We start from the raw sequence: 19,696 nt of genomic DNA, 5'->3' as shown, positions 1-19,696 counted from the left end.
CCTCATTATATGTTGCCTCGCTCGGCCTCTGCCATTGTTGTGAGCTCAACGATCTGTTTCGTTTGTGAGGGAACCTGACCCCTCTTCAATATAGCCCTTTATGTCTTTTGCTGAACCTCAAATCACGACTATGCTTGGTTTGTTCGTTGTTGCTGTTGGCTTCTTCTTCTTCTTTGCACTGTTGTCGAGGACATGGGACCTAAGACACATTCCGGGCCCACTGGGAGCCAGACTTACCAACTTCTGGCTCTTCGGGAAGTACTGGAAAGGCGAGGTGTTCAGCGACATTGCTCTTGACCTTCAACGGAAATACGGGCCAGTCGTGAGATATGGGCCTCGACGGGTTCTATTCAGCGACCTATCCGCGGTTGGTGTCATATTCAACACCAAGAACTCGTTTGTAAAGGTAAGTCGTCGCACCCTCCCACAGTCGCACTTCCAGCTCTGACACGACTCCCACGCAGGCCGAGTCATACGGAGTCATAGACCAGATTGTCAACGGCAAACTCGTCAGTTCCTTTGCAACGACACGCGATGAAGCCCGAGTCTCTAGCATGAAGAAGCAACTCAATTCGGCGTTCACCACAGCCGCCATGCTCGACTACGAACCGCACGTCGATCACAACATCAACTTCCTCATTTCCAAATTGCAAAGCTCAGACTCAGAAGTAGTGGACATGGCAAGGTGGACCATTTTCTTCGCCTTCGACACCATCTGCCGCATCGCCTTCAGCGACGACCAAGGCTTCATGGAGAAACAAAGCGACCTCGGCGACACTCTCGAAGGCGCCCGCGGTCGCTTCGCCTATTGGCATTGGTGGGGCCCTGTCTACAAACTCGAACGCCTCCTCTTCAAGAACCGCTTCGCGACTAGAGCGTCCAAGACGTCTCTCCTCGGCAAACTCGCGACAGAGAGGCTCCAAGCACGTCTCGAAAAAGGGGGCCTAGGCACACACTCAGACCTGCTAGACCGGTATCTACAAGCCGGCCAACGCGACCCCACGACATTCACCACATCCACGATCATCGGCGTCGTGATCTCGACCATCCATGCCGGCGCCGAAACAACCTCCGCCACCCTCAACGTCACACTCTACCGTCTCCTCCAAAACCCACGCGTGCTCGCGAAGTTGCGCGCTGAACTCGATGCCGCGGATCTCTCCTCTCCACCGTCATGGCAACAAGTGTCAAAACTGCCCTACCTGGAAGCCTGCTTCAAAGAGGCCGCCCGCATGCACCCTATCATCCTTGACCCGACTGAGCGCGAAGTCCCGGCCGCTGGCGCTGAGATCGCAGGTGTCTGGGTACCAGGTGGAACGGTCGTCGCAGTCAACCATCATGCCCTCAACCGCGACCCATCGGTTTGGGGTGACGATGTCTCCGTTTACCGGCCAGAGCGCTGGATGGAGGCTGACGATACCCAGCGCCAGAAGATGCAACGCGCTGATTTGTTATTTAGTGCCGGCAAGCGCAGCTGCTTAGGCCAGCACGTTGCATGGATAGAGATGAAGAAGTTCCTGCCGGAATTGTTGAATAAGTTCGATGTAAGTCGCACACATCACTGAAGGCCCAAGCAGGCTGATACTGATAATTCCCTCATAGATTGAACTTGTCGACCCAAAGAGGCCAATAACCTGCAAGATTCCAATGGTATTCTTCGTTGATGACCTTCCTGTTCGTTTGGCGCCCAGAAAGAACGAGTAGATGGAGACTCAAGAGTCGCCAGGTGCTAATTCAGGTGCAAATCCCAAATGTAGGCGTTTTGAAGAAGTGAGATTTTTATATACATCGGTTGATATCCTACAGACATCCATCTGCAAGTGCCCTGAGCGCTAACCACATCCTTTTGTTCCTCTTCGCCTTGAACAGTCGTTCCTGTGCATCCAAAATTTAAATGATACACTGCTCTGGGGCCATACATGGGCCCGTCGATTACAACCAAGTGCTCTTGTAATACAGCTCCAAACCTGTCCGGAGAATGCGCACACATCTTGCTCACCGTGCTACTCATACAACCCCATCACCTCCACCATCTGCATTCGGCAAGGCTCTCTATAGTGTACAGGAAGACTTTCGACCGAGGGAGCGAGGCGGCTGACAATGCGGGAGCAATATTCGAGCGGCCGCATGGAGACTCGAGTGTTGTAGACGTCGTCTGGCCCTGCAAGTCGACCATATCGAGTGGTTGAAATAGCGTTCGTAAGACCGCGTCTTCTCCAAGCGACGACATATTCGGCGCGACGGATTCACCCAAATAGTCACTCTCTCTCTCTCTATTTCTCCACCTGCGCGCTTACTGTTCCGGAGGAGCCTGGTCATCCTGGTCGGCCTGGTTGTTACGTGGCGCCCTGTTGCTCGAGCTGTACGAGTAGTCGATTCTGAGTTTCCGTCCGTAAATCTCCTTCTCTTGCAGCGACTTCATCGCATCCATAGCGCTTTTGACATCAGTGAAGTCGGCGTGCGCAAAGCCTCTGGGTTGACCAGTCCGTCTATCAATGGCGACTCGGACGTCAATGACATTTCTGATACCACGGAAAAGATTGCTAAGGTCGCGATCGGTCATCTCGAATGACATATTGCCAATAAACAGTGTCTTGGAAGGAGGATTTCTTGGTTCACTGGTACCCCGTCGAAGGTTGTTGGCGTCAATTGAGGTTGATGGGCGGGCAGCGTACTGCACTGTGACACGACGGCCTTCGAACAGCTGCATGTTGAGTCGTTTCAAGGCTTCATCAGCTGCTTCCTGTGTCGAAAAGTCGAGGTAGGCGAAACTAAGTAATGTTAGCAGACGGACTCAAGTAATTGCGCCCGAGGACTTACCCTTTACTCAAGCCACGGGAGTCGCGGACAATCTTGCACTTGGTGACTGTACCGAAACGAGCAAACTCTTTGACAACGTCGGTCTCGGTCACATCGAAGAATAGGTTTCCAATGTAGAGGGTCTTCTTTGGCTCAGGTTCTGACCGTTCTTCACGGTTTTCACGGTAAGCGGGAGCTCTTGACGAATTTGCAGAGTAACGTTCGTTGGTCTCCGCGGCCGGCAGTTCCTCATCAGTGGCTTCGGTCAGATTCGCAGGCTCTGCAGCACCTGGAGCGGCACGACTTGAGCTCCTTCCACCCGTGGCAGTGAATCGTTCGTTGGTCTCAGCAGCAGGTAATACCTCATCTGTAGCTTCTGTGGCGTTTGCGGTTTCCGCAGCCGCGGGAGGGTCAGCGATTGTAGCACCTTGGTCCTGGGCAGTCCAAGATTCGTTTGTTTCGGCGGCGGGCAATGTCTCGTCCGTAGCTTCTGTTGCATTGGCTGTTTCTGCTGCAGCAGGAGCCGGGGGTAGCTTTTCGCTTTCTGTGGTTGCCCATCTTCGTTGAGATTGTATCGCAGAGGTTCTTTGACTAATTCTTATCGAAGGCGAGCTAAAGGAGGTGTATGTTCGAGAAGAGAGGAACGAGGCATGGCGGGTAGTGAGGAGGCGCGATGCGCTTCGGCGAAGTGCAAACCTGGATGTATTGTCAGTAAAAGATCGTCGGCGTTTCTTGCTTGAGCAGACAACTCACATATTGGACACTGGCTCCGAGGAAGTCTATCAACAGAAAGGGGTGTAGGAATATGCTGGGAAAGGAAATTCTCAATGGATTAATGGCACGAGAGTCTGGCAGCAGCGATGGACGATACGGAAAAAAAGTTCTAGGGACGATGTCCGCAGACATACTGCACTAGGTCCAACAAAGACTAGTGCCTTGGCTGGGGCAGGCCAGCCTCGTGCTCCATTTCAGCCAGTCAGAGTGACCCCTTGAATGAGCGTCGAGTCTCCTCACTGCTCAGTAGACATATCGAAAGTACTTGTTCTCCTTGTCCGTCAAATCGTCAAACGCGACCCGCTCCGCCTCCTTCTCTTCGAATTCCAGTCTGTTCCTTCTTTGATTCTCACTCCTCAGCATGAAGTAGAGGACAATCGCCAGCACAATCACAAGCGCATAGCAACCGATGATCCCCTCCCACAGTCTAGGGTAATGCTGCCCGACAGTCTCGCTCACAATGAAGAATGGACTCGCAATATTGCCCACTGTATAGAACACAAAGATTGCAGCCGCCTGAAAGCTTCTCTTCGTGTTACCGGCCACGTTGGCCATGCCCATCGACACGATCAAGCTTGTCACAGGGGCGAAGAAGCCAATGATGGTATACCCGGCGATTGGAGTAGCGGCATGCTCATACCAGCTGCTCTTCCAGATCATCGCACAACCAGCGATGACGGGCAAACAGCAGGCAATAAGCATGATCAGTCGTATGTTGGGCACCTTGAGACTGAGATAGCCGACAAGTAGGATGCCGAGAAAGCAGACCCCTCCGAGAGGCATTTGCCAGAGCAACGAGTCGTATGCTGACCAACCGAACGTTGAGACAATGAGCGGTCCGAAGCCAGAGATTGCTCCGTTGACTGTGTAGGCTGCGCCCATCATAAATGCGATGATGTACACCTTCACGTCGATAAGTGCTTCTTTGAACTGAGACCACTTGATCTTCTGGCATCGAACGCCCAACTGACTCATGCGCAGCCTTTCGATCGCGACACGTTTCTCCTCGTCGGTGAACCACCACGCCTGCGCAGGAGAGTTGGGGAAGAAAAAGAAAACCACCCCATACAGGACTGTGACACCTCCAGCCAAGAGGTACAGATACTGCCATTTCTTGAGAGCGCCTCCGGTGATGTGTGCGAAGCCGTAGTTGATGATCGCTCCGAGCACTGTCCAGCCGCCGGTCGCAGAATACCATAGGCATTGGCGCCATGTCTGTTCAGCCTGGGTGTAGTAACCGGAAATGATAACCAGGAAAGCAGTTGGTATGATGCTCTCTGCGACGCCCAAGCAGAACCTCTGCGCCCAAAGTCCCTTGTATGTCGTGACCCCGGCCGTCGACATGGCGATGATACCCCAGGCTACAACGGCAACCCCAACAGTGCGACCAAGGTGGAACCGCTGAAAGAGATAGGTCAATGGCCCGACTCCAGCCAACATACCGAAATAGAACAAAGAGGTAGCCCGACTCAATCGGGTTGTTGAAACCTTTACTGGTGTCGAGGTAGGATCCGTCACGACCTTCAACTTGAGATCTGTGCTCATGCCGAAGACAGTTGCACCACCGAGGATCGCCTTCACAACAAGTTCGTCAGCATAATCAACATCCCGTCCGGATCAAAATTGACGTCTCGAGCCTTTGTCTCCGCTTGTAGATGGTATCAACCCATCGATGGTGGCAGGATTGTGCAAGGACAACTTACTTTGTCATAGTAAACGAGGCCATACCCTATCCACATCAAGGGTATGATCATGAAATCAATCTTGCAAACCACTCGCCTCTCAGTTTCTTTGTCCCATGGCTGAGCATACTCTGGGACAACCGATGCACCGATGTCCTTCTCACCTGTCATGAGGTCAGTGCCTCGAAGTCTAGTCCTGGAGGGTCACTGCATACCAAGTTTCCCCATGATCACTTCAACAAACACTGAGACTCCGGAATATTCTTCCGCGCAAATTTGTGAAGCGTAGCAGTGCAATGCTGCACGCCAACGGCGGAAATACCTCAATCGATACTGCGGTCTGGAATGGCAAGCGAAGTAGGTCCAGCAATTGTCTGCTCAAGACAAGCGCCGAATTTTCAACAACGGCCCGTGCAAAGATAGAGACAGAACGAGAGACCCCATCCTGACTCAGAATAGTATAGGTGATGTCAAGTCGTTTCTAGGTCATGGACAGCCTTTTGCCACGGCCGAAAAGGTGGAGTAACGTGAGTAACGGAAACCACATCGCGCCATCCTCCATATCAGGCTGATTAAGGGATCCTTGTCACCGGGTATCCTCGGAGCCTCGTGCTGGCATACCAGTATCCCTGTACCGCCAGACCAAACGTTAGTTATGCTGAATAACCTTTGTGTGCATTTTTGGGCATTCATGTATCATAGGCATTGCTATACTGGTAGAATGTATCGTGAGATGTACGGTGCCAGTTGTCCTTATGCAAACGCAGCTCCATCTGCCAAAAGGCAATTGTGGCACAAGCTTCTCGCTCTTTCTGATAGCCCACGCAAGGGGGCTACGAATGTTCAGTCAGGTGTAAGCCGTTGTGGAAGAGGTGTACAATCGTTGGCGACGTCAAAATAGTCCCGTAGTCAAGGAGAGAAGGCTCGAGATAAGGACTGGCATTCTCGCCGGAAGAGCTGATACTGCGATCGGTTATTGCAGAACGTTGGGGTCTTATGGTCGGATAAAGGAGGATACATTCTTCCTCTCCTTGAATAAATTTCCTAGGATATTTATGCTCCGTGGGAGTTTGATATTTTGGCAGCGGATTGTAGGTTGGCGCAGGGCTTAGTGTGCTTTTGGCACCGTCCAAGCATGGCCTTGAGCTATCGGAGAACTTTCACACGGATCCGGTGGGCGACTCACTTCGTACCAGTGGCCCTCGCAGCAAGTTGATATTTTGGTAGAAGCATCAGTACCTCGTCAGCCACTCGTCGGCTGAGAGGTCAAGATTATTGACCCTTTCCTGACAATTCGAACATCCAAGTGCATATACCGACAGACACCCAGCGCGGAGTTCTGGGCAGATGAGCCGCCATAAGCTTTGTATAAAATCTCAAAACATTTTCCGGAACCGGGCAAGACCATGGGCTCGAGGCCCTGCGGGCAGCACATGCCCAAGTTGATCGAGGCTCTGTCCGTTCGACCTTATCGAGACGTACCTATTCGGCTATGCCCATTAAACCAATGGCTGAGCTTTGAGAGGTCGTGTCTGGTCAGCATAGACAGTCGTTCGATAGTCGTTGGATGCACGTCAAGACGTCACGTTGGTCGAAGAGTCGGTAGGAAATTCGAACTTCTGAACGCGTCTAGGCTTCAAGCTCCGGTAGGGTTCATCTGACCGTCCGGCTGGCTGACACAACAACAGCGTGGCTGAACTGAAGAAGTAGTACCAAGCCCCTAGGCTCTCTTCCGCTTCCCAGACTGTCCGTGCCAAGTCTAATATAAGTAGATATACTTCTCGTGGGCCGTGGTCAGGGCGCGGTTTGAAGGTCTGGCCGGGCAAAGAAAGGTCATGGAAGGAGGGAACCCTAGGACCCCTTATGGTTGACTGTAAGCTAGCTGGTTCTCGCTTTAAGCTTAATTCAGCGCCTAACTGCTCCTGACTGAGTGCCCGATTACGCCTTCCTGCTTCGGTTTGGCAACTCCCCAAATTAGCCAACACCTGCCAAACCTTAGCCAAGTCAGCGTCCCGCGTGCAAATTGACTTCACAACATACAATACCTTCTACTTCAGTTTCCGCTGATAAGATCAACTTTGTGGATTCCTCGAGAGCGTTAAAAGATGCCGCGCTCATCTTCAGCTGAGGCGCGGACGCCACGAGACTTGACCTCGACCGAGGTTGGCTCCTGCCGAGCCTGGGAAGAGTATCTTATTGCACTTACGATACTAAACCTCTATCACACCTCGACATATATCTTACGGCAACTGACAGCCTGCGTTCACGTCTGGAGGTCGTCGCCTGGTCGGCTGGCGTTTTTGTCTGCCACGTCCTTCATCCTTGTCAGCCATCAACATCATTCCGGCACGCGGTAACCAGGACTATCATCAGTATCCACGTGGGGTTTGAGAATCGACCCTGAATCAATCCCGAACCTGAATCAATCCTAGACCTGAATCAACCGTGGACCTTAATCAATCATGAACCTGTGTCAATCCTGGACCTGAATCAATCATGAACCTGTACCTGTACCTGAATCTGAACCGATCCTGACTTACCTCGACGCTACATTAGGACCCTTGCCCTGTTTTTCTGGTGGCTCACACCAGCAGTCTCGCGCGACTTGCATTCTTTCCATTTGTCTACGGCTCTACACACCCAACACAATTCAGAACTCGTTGTCCTACTCTGCTGGCTCTCAGCGCCCTACAATATTCTCCATGGAGATGACCTGATCATATCCCACCTATCGCAGACTGATATCACAACGCTTACGATCGGATACTCGAGGGTAGGTGGCTTGAAGGATGCTCCAGCTGAGCATAGCTCAACACAGTTCCCGCTCTACAAAATCCGTGGCTTTTTCCCCGCTGTGACGAACGGCATCGGAGCATAGATTGCTGCTGCTTCCCTCCCTAGCACAAGGTCGTCCTGCAGGCAGGACAATGAAAGGTTCATGGCTCGCCTTGCGGGAAAAAGCGTCTTCTAGCTCAATTGCGCTTCAATCAAATACGCCAAAACGAGACTCAGCCATAGACAGCAATCAGCCCCATAGCATCCAGGGACACACGGACAAGGCGCAAGACCTACGATGGTCTCTTTCTCCATCGAACATTTATTTGCGAGATCTGACGGTTGCTGTACACTGGAGAGAGCCGGCTGAGCAGAGGACGGGTATACTTTCTCTTCTGCCACAGCAGCTCGCGCGCAGACAACTTGCTACCAAAACCATCCTCGATGGTGTATCCGCAGACATTGTTGCTGGGAGTCTTACAGCTATAGTTGGGGGCTCCGGCAGTGGCAAGACAACCCTGCTTGACACTATTTCACAACGGGTCAAAACAAGTCGAATCGATGTTTCGGGCTCTGTGTACTACAACACATCACTTCTGAGCTTCCATAAGGGTACCAAAGCTCACATCAATGTGCCGTACGCCTTACAAGATGATGTACTCTTGCCACAGCTGACAGTTCGCGAGACCCTCACGTACGCTGCCGCTTTGAGGCTGCCATCTTCGGTGACACATAAAGAAAGATCTCAGCGAGTCAACCATATCCTTGAAGATCTCGGCCTTGCACAGTGTGCCGACACAAGGATTGGGGACAGTTTGCACAAAGGTTGTAGCGGTGGTGAAAGACGACGAACTACAATTGCCATACAATTGCTTACGGACTCCTCGGTTCTGTTCCTGGACGAGCCTACAACAGGCTTGGATGCTGCTGCTGCTTTCCAGCTTGTGAAGGTGCTAAGGCGTCTGGCCCATACGGGCAGGACCATCGTTATGACCAGTAAGTCTATCCAGAGCTTTGGGGAGCCGAGACTCCGCTGACACAACCTTGGTAGTACATCAACCTCGCTCGGAGATGTGGGAGTTGATAGACAATCTAATTGTAATGAGTCAGGGAAAAACTGCCTACTCAGGTTCTAAAGATGCATGCCTCGGACATTTCGAACAGGCTGGCCACGAGATTCCTTTGTTTGTCAATCCCTTCGAGTTTGTCATGGACATAACTGCAATCGACAACCGAACACGTCAACTTGAGTCCAAGTCGAGAGCACGTACTGATGCTTTGACGCGTCTGTGGAAGCAAAAAGCTGCGCAGTTGTACGCTACCCAGCCCAAAGAGAATCCCGACCAACCTTCGTGGGATACAACGGCTCTCTTCGAACAGTCGAATCACCATGTTTCGGTCATGCAACGGACAAGGGTCCTTACTCTCCGCACATGGAAAGTGACCTGTCGCGACCGACTAGGCGTCTTCGCCAGCATCATTGAGGCCATAACCATGGGAGTCGTCACGGGCTGGATTTTCTACGACGTCGGAAGCGATCTTTCGGGGATTCGTTCTAGAGAAGGAGCCATGTGGTCAGCTGTCGGCCTTCAGGGTTACCTGGTGCTGATCTTTGAGACATATCGACTCACGAACGACATCAAGGTATTTGACCGAGAACGGCGAGAAGGTGTGTCTTCCGCACTTGCATTTGTGGCCAGTAGACGAATGGCTCGCGCGCTACTAGAGGATATTCCGGTTCCCTTGATATACTCAACACTCCTGTACTTTATGGCAGGCTTCCGCCACGACGCAGTTCAATTCTCGGTCTTCTTTGCGCTTGTCGTGATGCTGCACTACGCCGCAGTCAACGTGGCCACGATATGTGTCGCGTTGAGCCGCAATTTCCAGATATCCTCGCTGATCGCGAACACGATCTATACCGCCCAGTCGATGGCTTGCGGCTTTTTCATCAACACCTTGGAAATCGCTATCTGGTTGCGGTGGACTAAGTGGATATCTTACTTGGTATTTTCCCCTGCAAGGCTGGAAGTCCTACTTGATAGCTAACGAACTCAAAGTTTTATGCATTCGGTGCCTTGTGCGTCAACGAGTTTGCTGGCCATGTCTACGACTGCCCAAGCTCTCTCGGTACTCTGAACTCTGCTGCTTGCAAGGAATACGATGGCGACTTCATTTTGCAGTCGCTGAATATACCTCATACCTGGCTGAGGAGAAAGCTGCTTTGGAGCCCTATCCTGGCTACATCGGCTTTTACAGTGCTGTTCTTGTTCATAGCCATCCTCGTCCTCCACTTCAACCACAACGAAGTTCAGGTTTCTCGACAGGTCGGCACCGACAATGATTACCTGGCGGAAAATGTCCGGCTTCGTGACGAGCAGGCGAAGCGAATGACCACCGTGACATTACAGCAGATATCCCTGGGCTTTGAGCAAAAACGGATCTTGCGGAAGAACAATTATCGGCCGGTCGTGTCAAATGTGTCGGCGGTTTTCCAACCGGGCGCTTGAACGTCATTCTCGGTCCTTCTGGAAGTGGGAAGACGAGCCTGCTGAACTGTATGGCCCGAAGAGTGCACGATACTGCAACCACGAAATGGCACCAAACTGGAGAGATGCTCTTCAATGGTGCCAGCGTGTCGGGTGCCGTGCTCCGATCTGCTTCCTCCTACGTTGTCCAAGACGACGAGGGATTGCTCGCTTTCCTGACCGTTCGCGAAACACTACATTATGCCGCGCTTATGCGACTCCCGAAGTGGATGTCCGCAACACAGCAAATTGACCGTGCCGAATCGCTCATAGCAAACCTCGGTCTGAAGCAGTGCGCCGATACGATGGTCGGTAACGAACTGTGTCGAGGTATCAGCGGCGGCGAGAGGAGAAGGCTGTCTATAGCAATTCAAATCCTTGCCGATCCTCTTGTCCTGTTTCTGGATGAGCCGACTTCCGGACTAGACACGGTCACCGCAGCCTCCACAATTGACGTACTTCAAGGCCTCGCCAGCGAAGGCCGCACTATTATTTTCACCATTCATCAGCCTCGGTCGGAATGGCTGAAACGTTTCGAAACGGTTCTTTTGCTTGGGAAAGGAGGAGAGGTTGCCTATACAGGACCGACGTCGTCCATGCTCGACCACTTCCAGCGATTGGGTCACGAGTGTCCTCAACATCAGAATCCGGCTGATTTCGTCCTTGACCTAGTCAGTCAGCAATATCCTCGCTTCAACATCCAAGCCTCGGAGTCGATTACTCAGTCAGGCGCAATGGCTGACAGTCAGACCACTCTCTGCGCACCTGCTTCACCGACAAAACTTCCAACCCTGCTGTTGACGCAGATAGAGCTGGCTGATTTCCGCCCTGACCTATATTCTCGCTTTAGCATCCAAGCCTCGGAGACATCCAGTCGGCCAGCCTCGATGGCCGATGGTCAGACGGCCCCCTGCGCATATGTTTCCCCGACAAAAACTCCAATTTGTCTGTTGACGCAGATAGAGCCAGCTGACCTTGTCCCTGACCTAGTCAGTCAGCAATGTTCTCCATCCACTCAGCCGGTTTGCATGGCTGACAGTCAGACCACTCTATGCGCACCTGCTACCCCGACGAAGACTCCAACCCGTCTGTTGATGCAGATAGACCCAGACGGTCAGACCCCCCCGAGCACACCTGCTTCACCGAGAAAAGCTCCAACCCGGCTGCTGGCGCGGATAGAGCCAGACAGTCAAACCACTCTCTGCGCACCTGCTTCACCAGCAAAGACTCCAACCCCATTGTTGACGCAGCTAGAGCCTCACCAGCCCCCGATCTTGACGCCAGCACATCTTGGCACGTATGCCCGTGAGCCGCTCGGATTCGCCCGTGCACTCTCTCTGCTTCTACGCCGGGAGCTCACCAACATCACCCGCCAGCCGGTTCTGGCCATGGGCCGAGTCTCACTCGTAAGTATACTTCATGGTGAAAGACTGTACCATTGAAGCACGAGTCTTTTGCTTTATCCAAGTGTTCAACGACACAACTTTCTGACGATATATAGTTCGTCGGCGTCGCCCTCATCCTCATCTGCTACGCCACCCCACTCAAACACGACTACTATTCCGTACAATCACGCATGGGTTGCGTCCAACAAATCACAGCGCTATACTTCGTCGGCATGTTGAACGCCATCGCGCTGTACCCTGCACAACGTGAACTATTCTACCGCGAAGACGAGGACGACCTGTACTCTCTCGAAGCGTTCTTCGTCTCGTATTCGATCCTCGAGATCCCCATAGAGATCTTGTCGGCCTTGCTTTTCGGCGTCGTCACCGTGCTCGGCGTCGGCTTTCCACGAACGCCGTCTTTGGTGTTTATCTTCGCGTTCAACGCCTTTTGCGTGGTCAACTGTGGGGAGAGTCTCGCCATCCTCCTCCTGACGTTCATATCGCATGCCGGCATGGCAGTGTCTCTATGCTGCATCTTGATTTCCATCAGCGTGCATCTTACGGGCATCATCGCCATAACGATCCCCGGATTTCTAGGTGCGCTGAACTACGTCTCGCCGCTCAAATGGTTGATCGGGAATATCACGCCTTACAGCCTCCGCGGAGTCACGTTCACTTGTACTCAGGCGCAGCGATTGCCGAATGGGCGATGTCCGATCGAGACTGGACAGCAGGTTCTGAAACTGTACCAGCAAGAACACAATGCGCCCATGTATCTGGCTATTTTGGCTGGTGTCACTGTGGGCTACAGGCTGTTGGCTTACATGGTGCTGAAAGCGCGGCGGACACGTTGGCGCGAATTGATGCACAATCTGAGGATGACTTCTGCATAAAGGACATTCTCGGCCTTGTAACGATAAGACGTCGTGAGAACTAGGTATACTCTGTATGGAGGTTGCAATGAAATTAATGACATCTAGTTCTTCTCGGTAGTAGGCCGCCAGTTCACTTATTGAGTCTTTGACGATGGAGCACATGCCCTATCTGATCCCTCGTGGGATCAACAGTGATCTGTCAAAACTTATCAAAATCAGTAGATGCCATCAAGCCAAGCATGCGGCCTTGAAATTTCCTTCCAACCTCCTGCCATTTGACCTGAATCCCTGCGACTAGAATAGTCCATGGCATTCCCATTCCCAAACCTTCATCGGCATGTACTTCGGGGATCGATACTCGGGTACCCAAGTCAGCGGCCCAGGATACAAGCTCAGCAATCATGGGGCCAAAGTCCGTGACAAGCCGTTCTTCAGCTGTCGAACCAGCTTCCACATTCAGGTCAAGGATGGTGAGAAGTAGGTGTAGTATTGCAGGAAGAACGATTGGATCATGCGCGACGGAAGGACTGGTATGTACCGCCGTCAGTAGAAGAAGGGTTTCGCGTGTGACAGTGGGGAGTTGCATAGCATTTGGACCGAGCGTGGAGACAATGACAATGAGAGTCTGCAAACTAAGCCTCAGCAGCGAAGGATGCACCAGCGTCGAATGTGTAAGGTGTGGTGATGTAGGTAGTGCAGATATCAGCAAAATAAGTCGCGAACAGATCGGCAGGTATATTGACTCGGCAAGCACCTTGTGCAGGTCTTTGGGGATGCGTTTCGAGCGGGCTTCGACTTTGGCGGATTCTTTGGCAGCTACGGCCATACGCGATGAGAATGTTCGCACCTTCAAGATGTCCGGTCCAGTAAGTTCATCAGCAGCCGAGAGGGCCAGGGGCCGAAGGGTTTGGTGCGAAAGCTTGGTCGAAAGAGTGTTGATCAGGAAATCGCCCGTGGAGTAATTCGACTCGAGGCGAGGAGGGAGGCGCTTCGACGGAAACGCCGATTCGACCGCCGCGGGAGGAATAGCGGTGTTAAGCTCATCGTCAATGCCCGCAATCTCTCTTGAGCCCAAGCCAACGACTGTCAGTAGGAGTGCACGCTGAGAGAGGGAGAAGTCGCCCTCGAAGTATGTGCTGGCAGCCCAAGGACCCATGACACTGGGTCTTGACACTAGACATGCGATCAACGCGTCGACGCGCAATTGGTGCATGTCTTGCTTCGACATGCCGTCCTGGAGGTTGAGTAGAGACGAAGCCAATGGTAGGAGATTGGAGGACAGCTCATCACCGAAGTTCGCCTTTCTGCGTATCAACGCTGGTGCTGTCTTCAATGCCAGTTCCACGACGTCCGGATCATCAGTAGTGTTGAGCTGCTTGACCAAGGAAGTGATATAGACAGGCGCGGCTGGCTTGTTTCTGTTGATGAGCGTGGGATCCTCCTCCGAGTCGGATGGGTCGCTATCCGGGCGAGCATATGGACGGAGACTGGGATCATCTTCGTCTTCAGAGGCTGAGTCGTCCGAATCAGGAAGCTCCTCAATGGCGATGATCTTCGCACCTGTGGGTTGTGAATCTGGAGGTATTCGCCGCTGACGAGGTGACTTTGTGAGAGTACGGGCGGGTTTGTGTGCGCTCGGCCTCTCTTTCCGCAGATCGCTCGAATCACCAACGTGGTCTTGCAGAGTGGGGAGATCTAGCCATCGTTCAGCCTCTTCTCCTTCCATTTCCTCTACTCCGAAATTCATGATTTGGCCGGGCTTGTCCACCATCCTTGACAATGCAACTGCCACTAGCATGCCTAGGAATCGAGCGCGAGGTACAGATGCGGACAGGCGGTTGGAAACTACCCCGAGAAAGAGACCGGAGCTTGATGTTTGCTTGACAGCTTCACGGTTGCATCTTTCCAGATGGCCGAGAGCAAGAAGAATGGATTGAGCAATTGCTATGTCAAAGTAAGCACAGGTTCTGCGAAAGCATGACTAGCAAGAAGAAAAGGTCTTCTGCACAAGCACTGGGTATACTAACATTCTTGTTGCAGAATGGGGTCGTGCTGAATCCGTAACTTGTCACCAAACTTCTCTAAAGATTTCCCAAGAATAGTCTGCAGCTGGTCTGGCATCGGGTTAGTTCATTGTGCTAGAGAGTGGAATATGAGCATACCTTGGTCTTGAGAAACTGTTGCCATGACTGCTCTTCGAGTGTCCAGTCCTAGCCCAGCATACTCCCCGTCCGTCGCCGTTAACCAACGGGTGAGGTGTGCTCGCAAAACTGTGTTACTTTGCACCAGGCCACTGATCATAGCTGCAACACCTCCAACTGTAGATGTGTTCGCCAAGAGTACTTCCTTTTCCTGCACGTCCACATGAATCCGCAAGTATCTTCGAGCCAGATCGCGGAGAATGGCATCGAAAAAGCTTTTCTGGTCATAGGCGCTTAGACCTTGGAGCAAGGTGTGCATCACCGTCCACAAAGCTCGATCACCAAGAAGGAGTGAGGAATACAGTTCGATAACTAGTGCATCTGCATTGCGTTAACATGACACCATGGAGGAGAGTCAACATGCATACCACGGTAGCCAAGACTAAGGCCACGTTTGGAGACCTGACAAAGCATGTCCATCCGCAATGTATCCGCTGCAGACGTTGAGGACGAATCAATAGCAGCCATTGCGATGTTTCTTGCCAGCCATTTCGAGTATTCACGACCATCTGCAAGCCAAGATACCTTGTCCTTCCGAGGTACATGCTTGTGTATAGTCGCAAAGGCTTGAGACAATGTTGAGAAGATTCGACTCCCAGCGAAAAGGGAAGTAACTTCCTGCCAGAAGACGCGACGCCGTGTATCGTTATCGAATAGCCTCACAGCATCGGACAGGAAATCTTTCAACACTGTGGTACCAGAAAGTACCGACGACAGAACCGAAACAGCATCTGTCAGCAACGGATTTGCTGCGCCGGGCTTCGAGACAGAGTGTTGCCTGATTTGCATCAAGAGAGCCCCAAGTCCTGCCACACTCCTTAGGCAAGCGATCAAAGACCTCTTAATCTGCGCTTGAATCTTGGTCAGCTGTCCGTCCTCCAAATGAGTCCATTGGTCGGGGATGGTAACAGTGACGAGAACATTGACGATTTGCGAGGCTTTTGGACTGGGGAGCCGGATATTGAAATCATGTTTCCCTTCTATGCCATATTGAAGGTATTGCAGGACTGCACTTAGGTCGTCTTGATCAGGCTGGCTCTTAAGGATTTCGCGGGCATCATTTGGCAGGGATGCAGGGGCGGTGTTGTCAAGGTAGGATTTCTGGTGGAAGGCTGTTGATGCATGGCGTTTGTGAGTCTGATGGCTTGACTTGATGGAGACGGAGCTGTTGGAAGAGTCAATCGATGGGCGTAGACTGAACTCGTCACTCGCATTGTCGTCAACCTCGGACGACAGATCAAGAATGGAGACTTTGGGTTTGCCACTGTTTGGTCGCGAGGCTGAAGTGTCTCTCAGTGACAAAGTCTCGAATCTGTCAATATTACTCTGGACCTTGCGGGTGGATTTGATGGGCTTGAAGAGATCGTCCATGACTGCGGTTCCATGTTGGTCAATAGTTTGAAGACACAGTGATTGTGACTTGAAGAAAAATATGTCTTCTGGAAGGCAGTTGCCTCTATGAAGTGAAGACGGCAACTGCCACTCACCAGAGCCTCGCTGGTCGCCAAGCAATCAGATATAGTTCTGTGCTAATCCCAATCTGAACATCAAATGCTGCCGCTTCAACACCTATACTCGCCTTACCTTCCCTGCAATACACAGGAAGAACAGCTTGGATCTCTACCTACTGTAGCAAGGCCAGGTAGCTTGATAGGTACCAACTAAGTTAAGTCTTCGCCCTCCTGTAGCTTGCTTGATTGCAGTAATGTTGCCTTGCTCTTGTAGTCGCAGAGACTAAAAGGGTCGTTCGTACAAGGGAGAGCCCTTGAGCAGTCTACCTACAGATCGAACATGATGCCACTGATTGAGGAGAGTCGTCCAAGAAGAGTTCATGCCGTGTTCATAGAGTTGCACCTTCCAGGGGGGACGGCTGAGGACCCTAGCCCACTCCTGAGTCCTTACGGGGACGGGCGAGCTTTCAGGGACACCTACGAAATCTATCAATTGTTTTGTCGTCCTTTTGTCTGCAGATGCACAACAATAATTGCACAAGCAAAGGCATCCAACAGAACACCATTTCTTCAAGTCTCTGAGTACTCGTATTCGGTATACCACAACTCCCAGAATCCCAGCATCCGAGGTCAGTCCCAAGCCAATTTGACGACTCTCGGTTTCGGAAATGGACGGGACGTGCGGCAGGCTGGGCAGACGAAGAAAAATCAGTCGTCGGCGGTCGCACTTGCTCCCCATTTTAGTCAAAGGAGGAGCACGCAATCTCTAGCTTTTTCAACCCATTTGTCCCTGATCACCAGGGAAGGCCCGGCTCCAGAGGCGGCGCATCTTGGGCCAAGACCTGATTGAACCTTCGTCTCAATAAGGCCTGGTATGAACATCTTTGAAACTTAAGGAAATTCACTTGCTGACTCGGCAGCACTATGGTGTTGATGACGCGTCAGTTTCGCTCGACCATGATTGCACATGCTCCTTATCAGCATTGGATGTTCAGTTGTCTGCTCGCGAGAGAATTCCGTGGTTTGCCTTAAAATATGGTAACTACACCTAACTTTCCGAAGGTGACACAGTGGAGATGGTGGGCTGCGGGTACCTCGTAGTGCAGCTCCCAAGGAAGTCGGCGGGAACAGGCTTCCCCGTTGCCGCAGCCGGGCTTGCCGAGGTAGGTAAAGGCTATTCCGCTAAGCATTTAGCTGGTGGACGGAGGGGGTGCCAATTGCGATGATCACGGCAGCAGCACCGAGTACGAGGACGGGGCTCTCAGGTTTGGAAAGTCTACCCACGGCAGTCGTCTGGATCAGGACATTAAGTTAACTCGCAGTTCGCGGTCTTGGTCTCGTACCTGAGAATTTCGCTTCAGATCCCAGTCTTCGTGATTCTCTCCCGCTGCGGCATGATAGCAGGGGAGTCCGGTGCCAGGGGTTTGACAATGCCGAAGAACGCGGCAATTCTTTGCGCGACGCAATCTTCATGAAACACTCACGCCACGGACACAAGTGTGCATGTGTCCAGCATGGTAGGTCGGCTAACCATGAGGAGGCTTGCTTTAGTGTCAGATGACTGTATGAGTCCCTTATACCCGAAGGAGCCTCTCGGAACTCGTACTGACAGGAAGCAGGGTGTATATTCAGGCACGCATACTTAGCTTCTGTGGACCTTGCACTCCATCTCTGCATGAATCCCACACCTCACAGGGCCACTGCAGCGGTGTATCAACCCCTAAACAGATTGCATGTGGGATTTGTTAGCTTACACCTCAAAGACCTCTCGTACACTAAACTCATGGAGACCTGAGTTGTTTGACAGGTTGACACACACTGTGGCATCGGCTTTCCAGGTACCATCTCGGCAGTGTGCCACATGAGACAGCTGTGCCGCAAGCGTGCAACATGATATCAAATCTGCAACTACAAGGATTCTTTCCACGTGCAACGCTCCCACATACCACGCATAGTAGCGTGAGCTTGAACCATTGATCTGGCCACTGACCCGTCAGTTCATCGAGGCTCCCGGACTTCCCTGTAACAAGGATCTGGATTCTTGCTGACTCAATCAAACCACCTTCATACTTTCGTGCCAAAAAACGCAAAGACAAACGATCACGTAAACCACCCCAAAATGGCCACAGATAAGCAAATGTACGACGATGTCGCCGGCGACTACGACATCATCTGGGCGACCCCCGCCGTCAAAATCTTATGGACACTGCTGGACAACGAGCTCCCAAAGCTCGGCAACTGGAAAGGCGCCCGTGTTCTCGACCTAGCATGCGGCACCGGCATTGGTCTCCGTGAGGCTCGCAAGTTCGGCGCCACAGGGCTTGTCGGCATCGACATCTCGAAAGAGATGGTCGAAGTGTGCAAAGCCACGACCAAGGACGTGGACCAATTCACTCTGCACGTAGCCGACTGCTCTCAACCCCTGGACCACCTCGAGGGTCTGGAGGCTGGGTCTTTTGACCTGGTCATTGGCATGTGGCTGCTCAACTACGCCGAATCCGCAGAGCAACTACAAGGCTTTTGGGATAACATTGCCAAGTACCTCAAACCTACCGGCACCTTTTTGGGTATCATCCAGAACCAGGAGACATTTCAGCCGGTGTCCATGAAGACGCTCAAGTATGGCGCCATGGAGTCCAATGTGACACCTCTCCCGTCCGGTGACGGCGTCAAGATGCACGTCGAATTTGAGACGACACCGAAAGTCGAGTTCGATACTTACGTGCTCAAGAAGGAGATCTTTGAGGCCACGGGGGCGAAAGCAGGACTGGAGATTGTCAAGTATGTCAGGCCGGACAAGTCAGTGCTCTCGGAAGAAGAGCAAAAGAACTACGGCTGGTGGGAGGAGTTGCTCGTCGAGTACCCCAACCAGCTCATCATTGCGAAGAAAGCATAAGTTTGAGATTGTGTCAAATGCCATAGGTCGTTAGACCGGATATGTTTATAGCAAAACTGAGTTCCTGGCGACATAGCCTATGCTTGAGGATCTCTACAATTGTATCAGGCGCCGGCAATCACTGATCTGCACAGTAAGTATACCGGCCCCAGAGTCAATATTGCTGCAGCCTCCAAGGCCTAGGCTTGTTCGAACAGACTTTCTGGGCCAATTTACCCACTGAACAACCTTCAGTGGTATGTCCCCAGATTTTCACGTAAAACGATGTTCAGTGGCCAAATATGTCATTGTGTAGCTACTGTAGTTGTACTATCCTCTAGACCGATT

At 52.1% G+C, this 19,696-nt stretch overlaps 6 protein-coding genes across 6 annotated transcripts; 3 read left to right on the top strand and 3 right to left on the bottom strand.

The window, feature by feature from the left end:
- Positions 1 to 130: 130 nt before the first annotated feature.
- On the top strand, positions 131 to 1,704 carry EDD37DRAFT_606414 (cytochrome P450; the record flags this gene model as incomplete). The annotated part of the gene is made up of 3 exons (XM_062814882.1): positions 131 to 406; positions 465 to 1,544; positions 1,603 to 1,704. The coding sequence occupies 3 exons, from the start codon at positions 131 to 133 to the stop codon at positions 1,702 to 1,704; spliced, it is 1,458 nt and encodes a 485-aa protein (XP_062673502.1).
- Positions 1,705 to 2,152: 448 nt separating this feature from the next.
- On the bottom strand, positions 2,153 to 3,664 carry EDD37DRAFT_268054 (nucleolin). The gene is made up of 3 exons (XM_062810927.1): positions 3,553 to 3,664; positions 2,821 to 3,495; positions 2,153 to 2,771 (listed from the first exon to the last, which is right to left on the bottom strand). Coding segments are annotated over exons 1-3 (1,155 nt in total). The 5' UTR covers positions 3,555 to 3,664; the 3' UTR covers positions 2,153 to 2,293.
- EDD37DRAFT_268149 (MFS transporter) lies at positions 3,558 to 5,696 on the bottom strand. Its single transcript, XM_062810929.1, has 3 exons — positions 5,471 to 5,696; positions 5,277 to 5,419; positions 3,558 to 5,148 (listed from the first exon to the last, which is right to left on the bottom strand). The coding sequence occupies exons 1-3, from the start codon at positions 5,481 to 5,483 to the stop codon at positions 3,817 to 3,819; spliced, it is 1,488 nt and encodes a 495-aa protein (XP_062673500.1). The 5' UTR covers positions 5,484 to 5,696; the 3' UTR covers positions 3,558 to 3,816.
- Positions 5,697 to 8,182: 2,486 nt separating this feature from the next.
- On the top strand, positions 8,183 to 12,839 carry EDD37DRAFT_656445 (ABC transporter-like protein; the record flags this gene model as incomplete). The annotated part of the gene is made up of 8 exons (XM_062818830.1): positions 8,183 to 8,371; positions 8,393 to 9,026; positions 9,082 to 10,037; positions 10,091 to 10,503; positions 10,566 to 11,229; positions 11,602 to 11,671; positions 11,813 to 11,964; positions 12,060 to 12,839. 8 exons carry the CDS (start codon positions 8,183 to 8,185, stop codon positions 12,837 to 12,839), a joined length of 3,858 nt encoding a protein of 1,285 aa, XP_062673499.1.
- Positions 12,840 to 13,020: 181 nt separating this feature from the next.
- Positions 13,021 to 16,393, bottom strand: EDD37DRAFT_647275 (telomere length regulation protein-domain-containing protein; the record flags this gene model as incomplete). The annotated part of the gene is made up of 4 exons (XM_062817842.1): positions 13,021 to 14,765; positions 14,849 to 14,935; positions 14,984 to 15,343; positions 15,391 to 16,393. The coding sequence occupies 4 exons, from the start codon at positions 16,391 to 16,393 to the stop codon at positions 13,021 to 13,023; spliced, it is 3,195 nt and encodes a 1,064-aa protein (XP_062673498.1).
- A 1,763-nt stretch (positions 16,394 to 18,156) lies between these two features.
- EDD37DRAFT_267709 (S-adenosyl-L-methionine-dependent methyltransferase) lies at positions 18,157 to 19,629 on the top strand. Its single transcript, XM_062810924.1, has one exon. The coding sequence runs from the start codon at positions 18,593 to 18,595 to the stop codon at positions 19,367 to 19,369; it is 777 nt and encodes a 258-aa protein (XP_062673497.1). The 5' UTR covers positions 18,157 to 18,592; the 3' UTR covers positions 19,370 to 19,629.
- The last annotated feature ends 67 nt before the right edge of the window (positions 19,630 to 19,696 follow it).

Source organism: Exophiala viscosa (genome assembly GCF_022695815.1).
Source record: "Exophiala viscosa unplaced genomic scaffold EDD37scaffold_2, whole genome shotgun sequence".
Classification (NCBI taxonomy): Eukaryota; Fungi; Ascomycota; class Eurotiomycetes; order Chaetothyriales; family Herpotrichiellaceae; genus Exophiala; species Exophiala viscosa.
The sequence above is the reverse complement of the archived record's forward strand: the minus strand, read 5'-3'. Positions and strand labels throughout refer to the sequence as shown.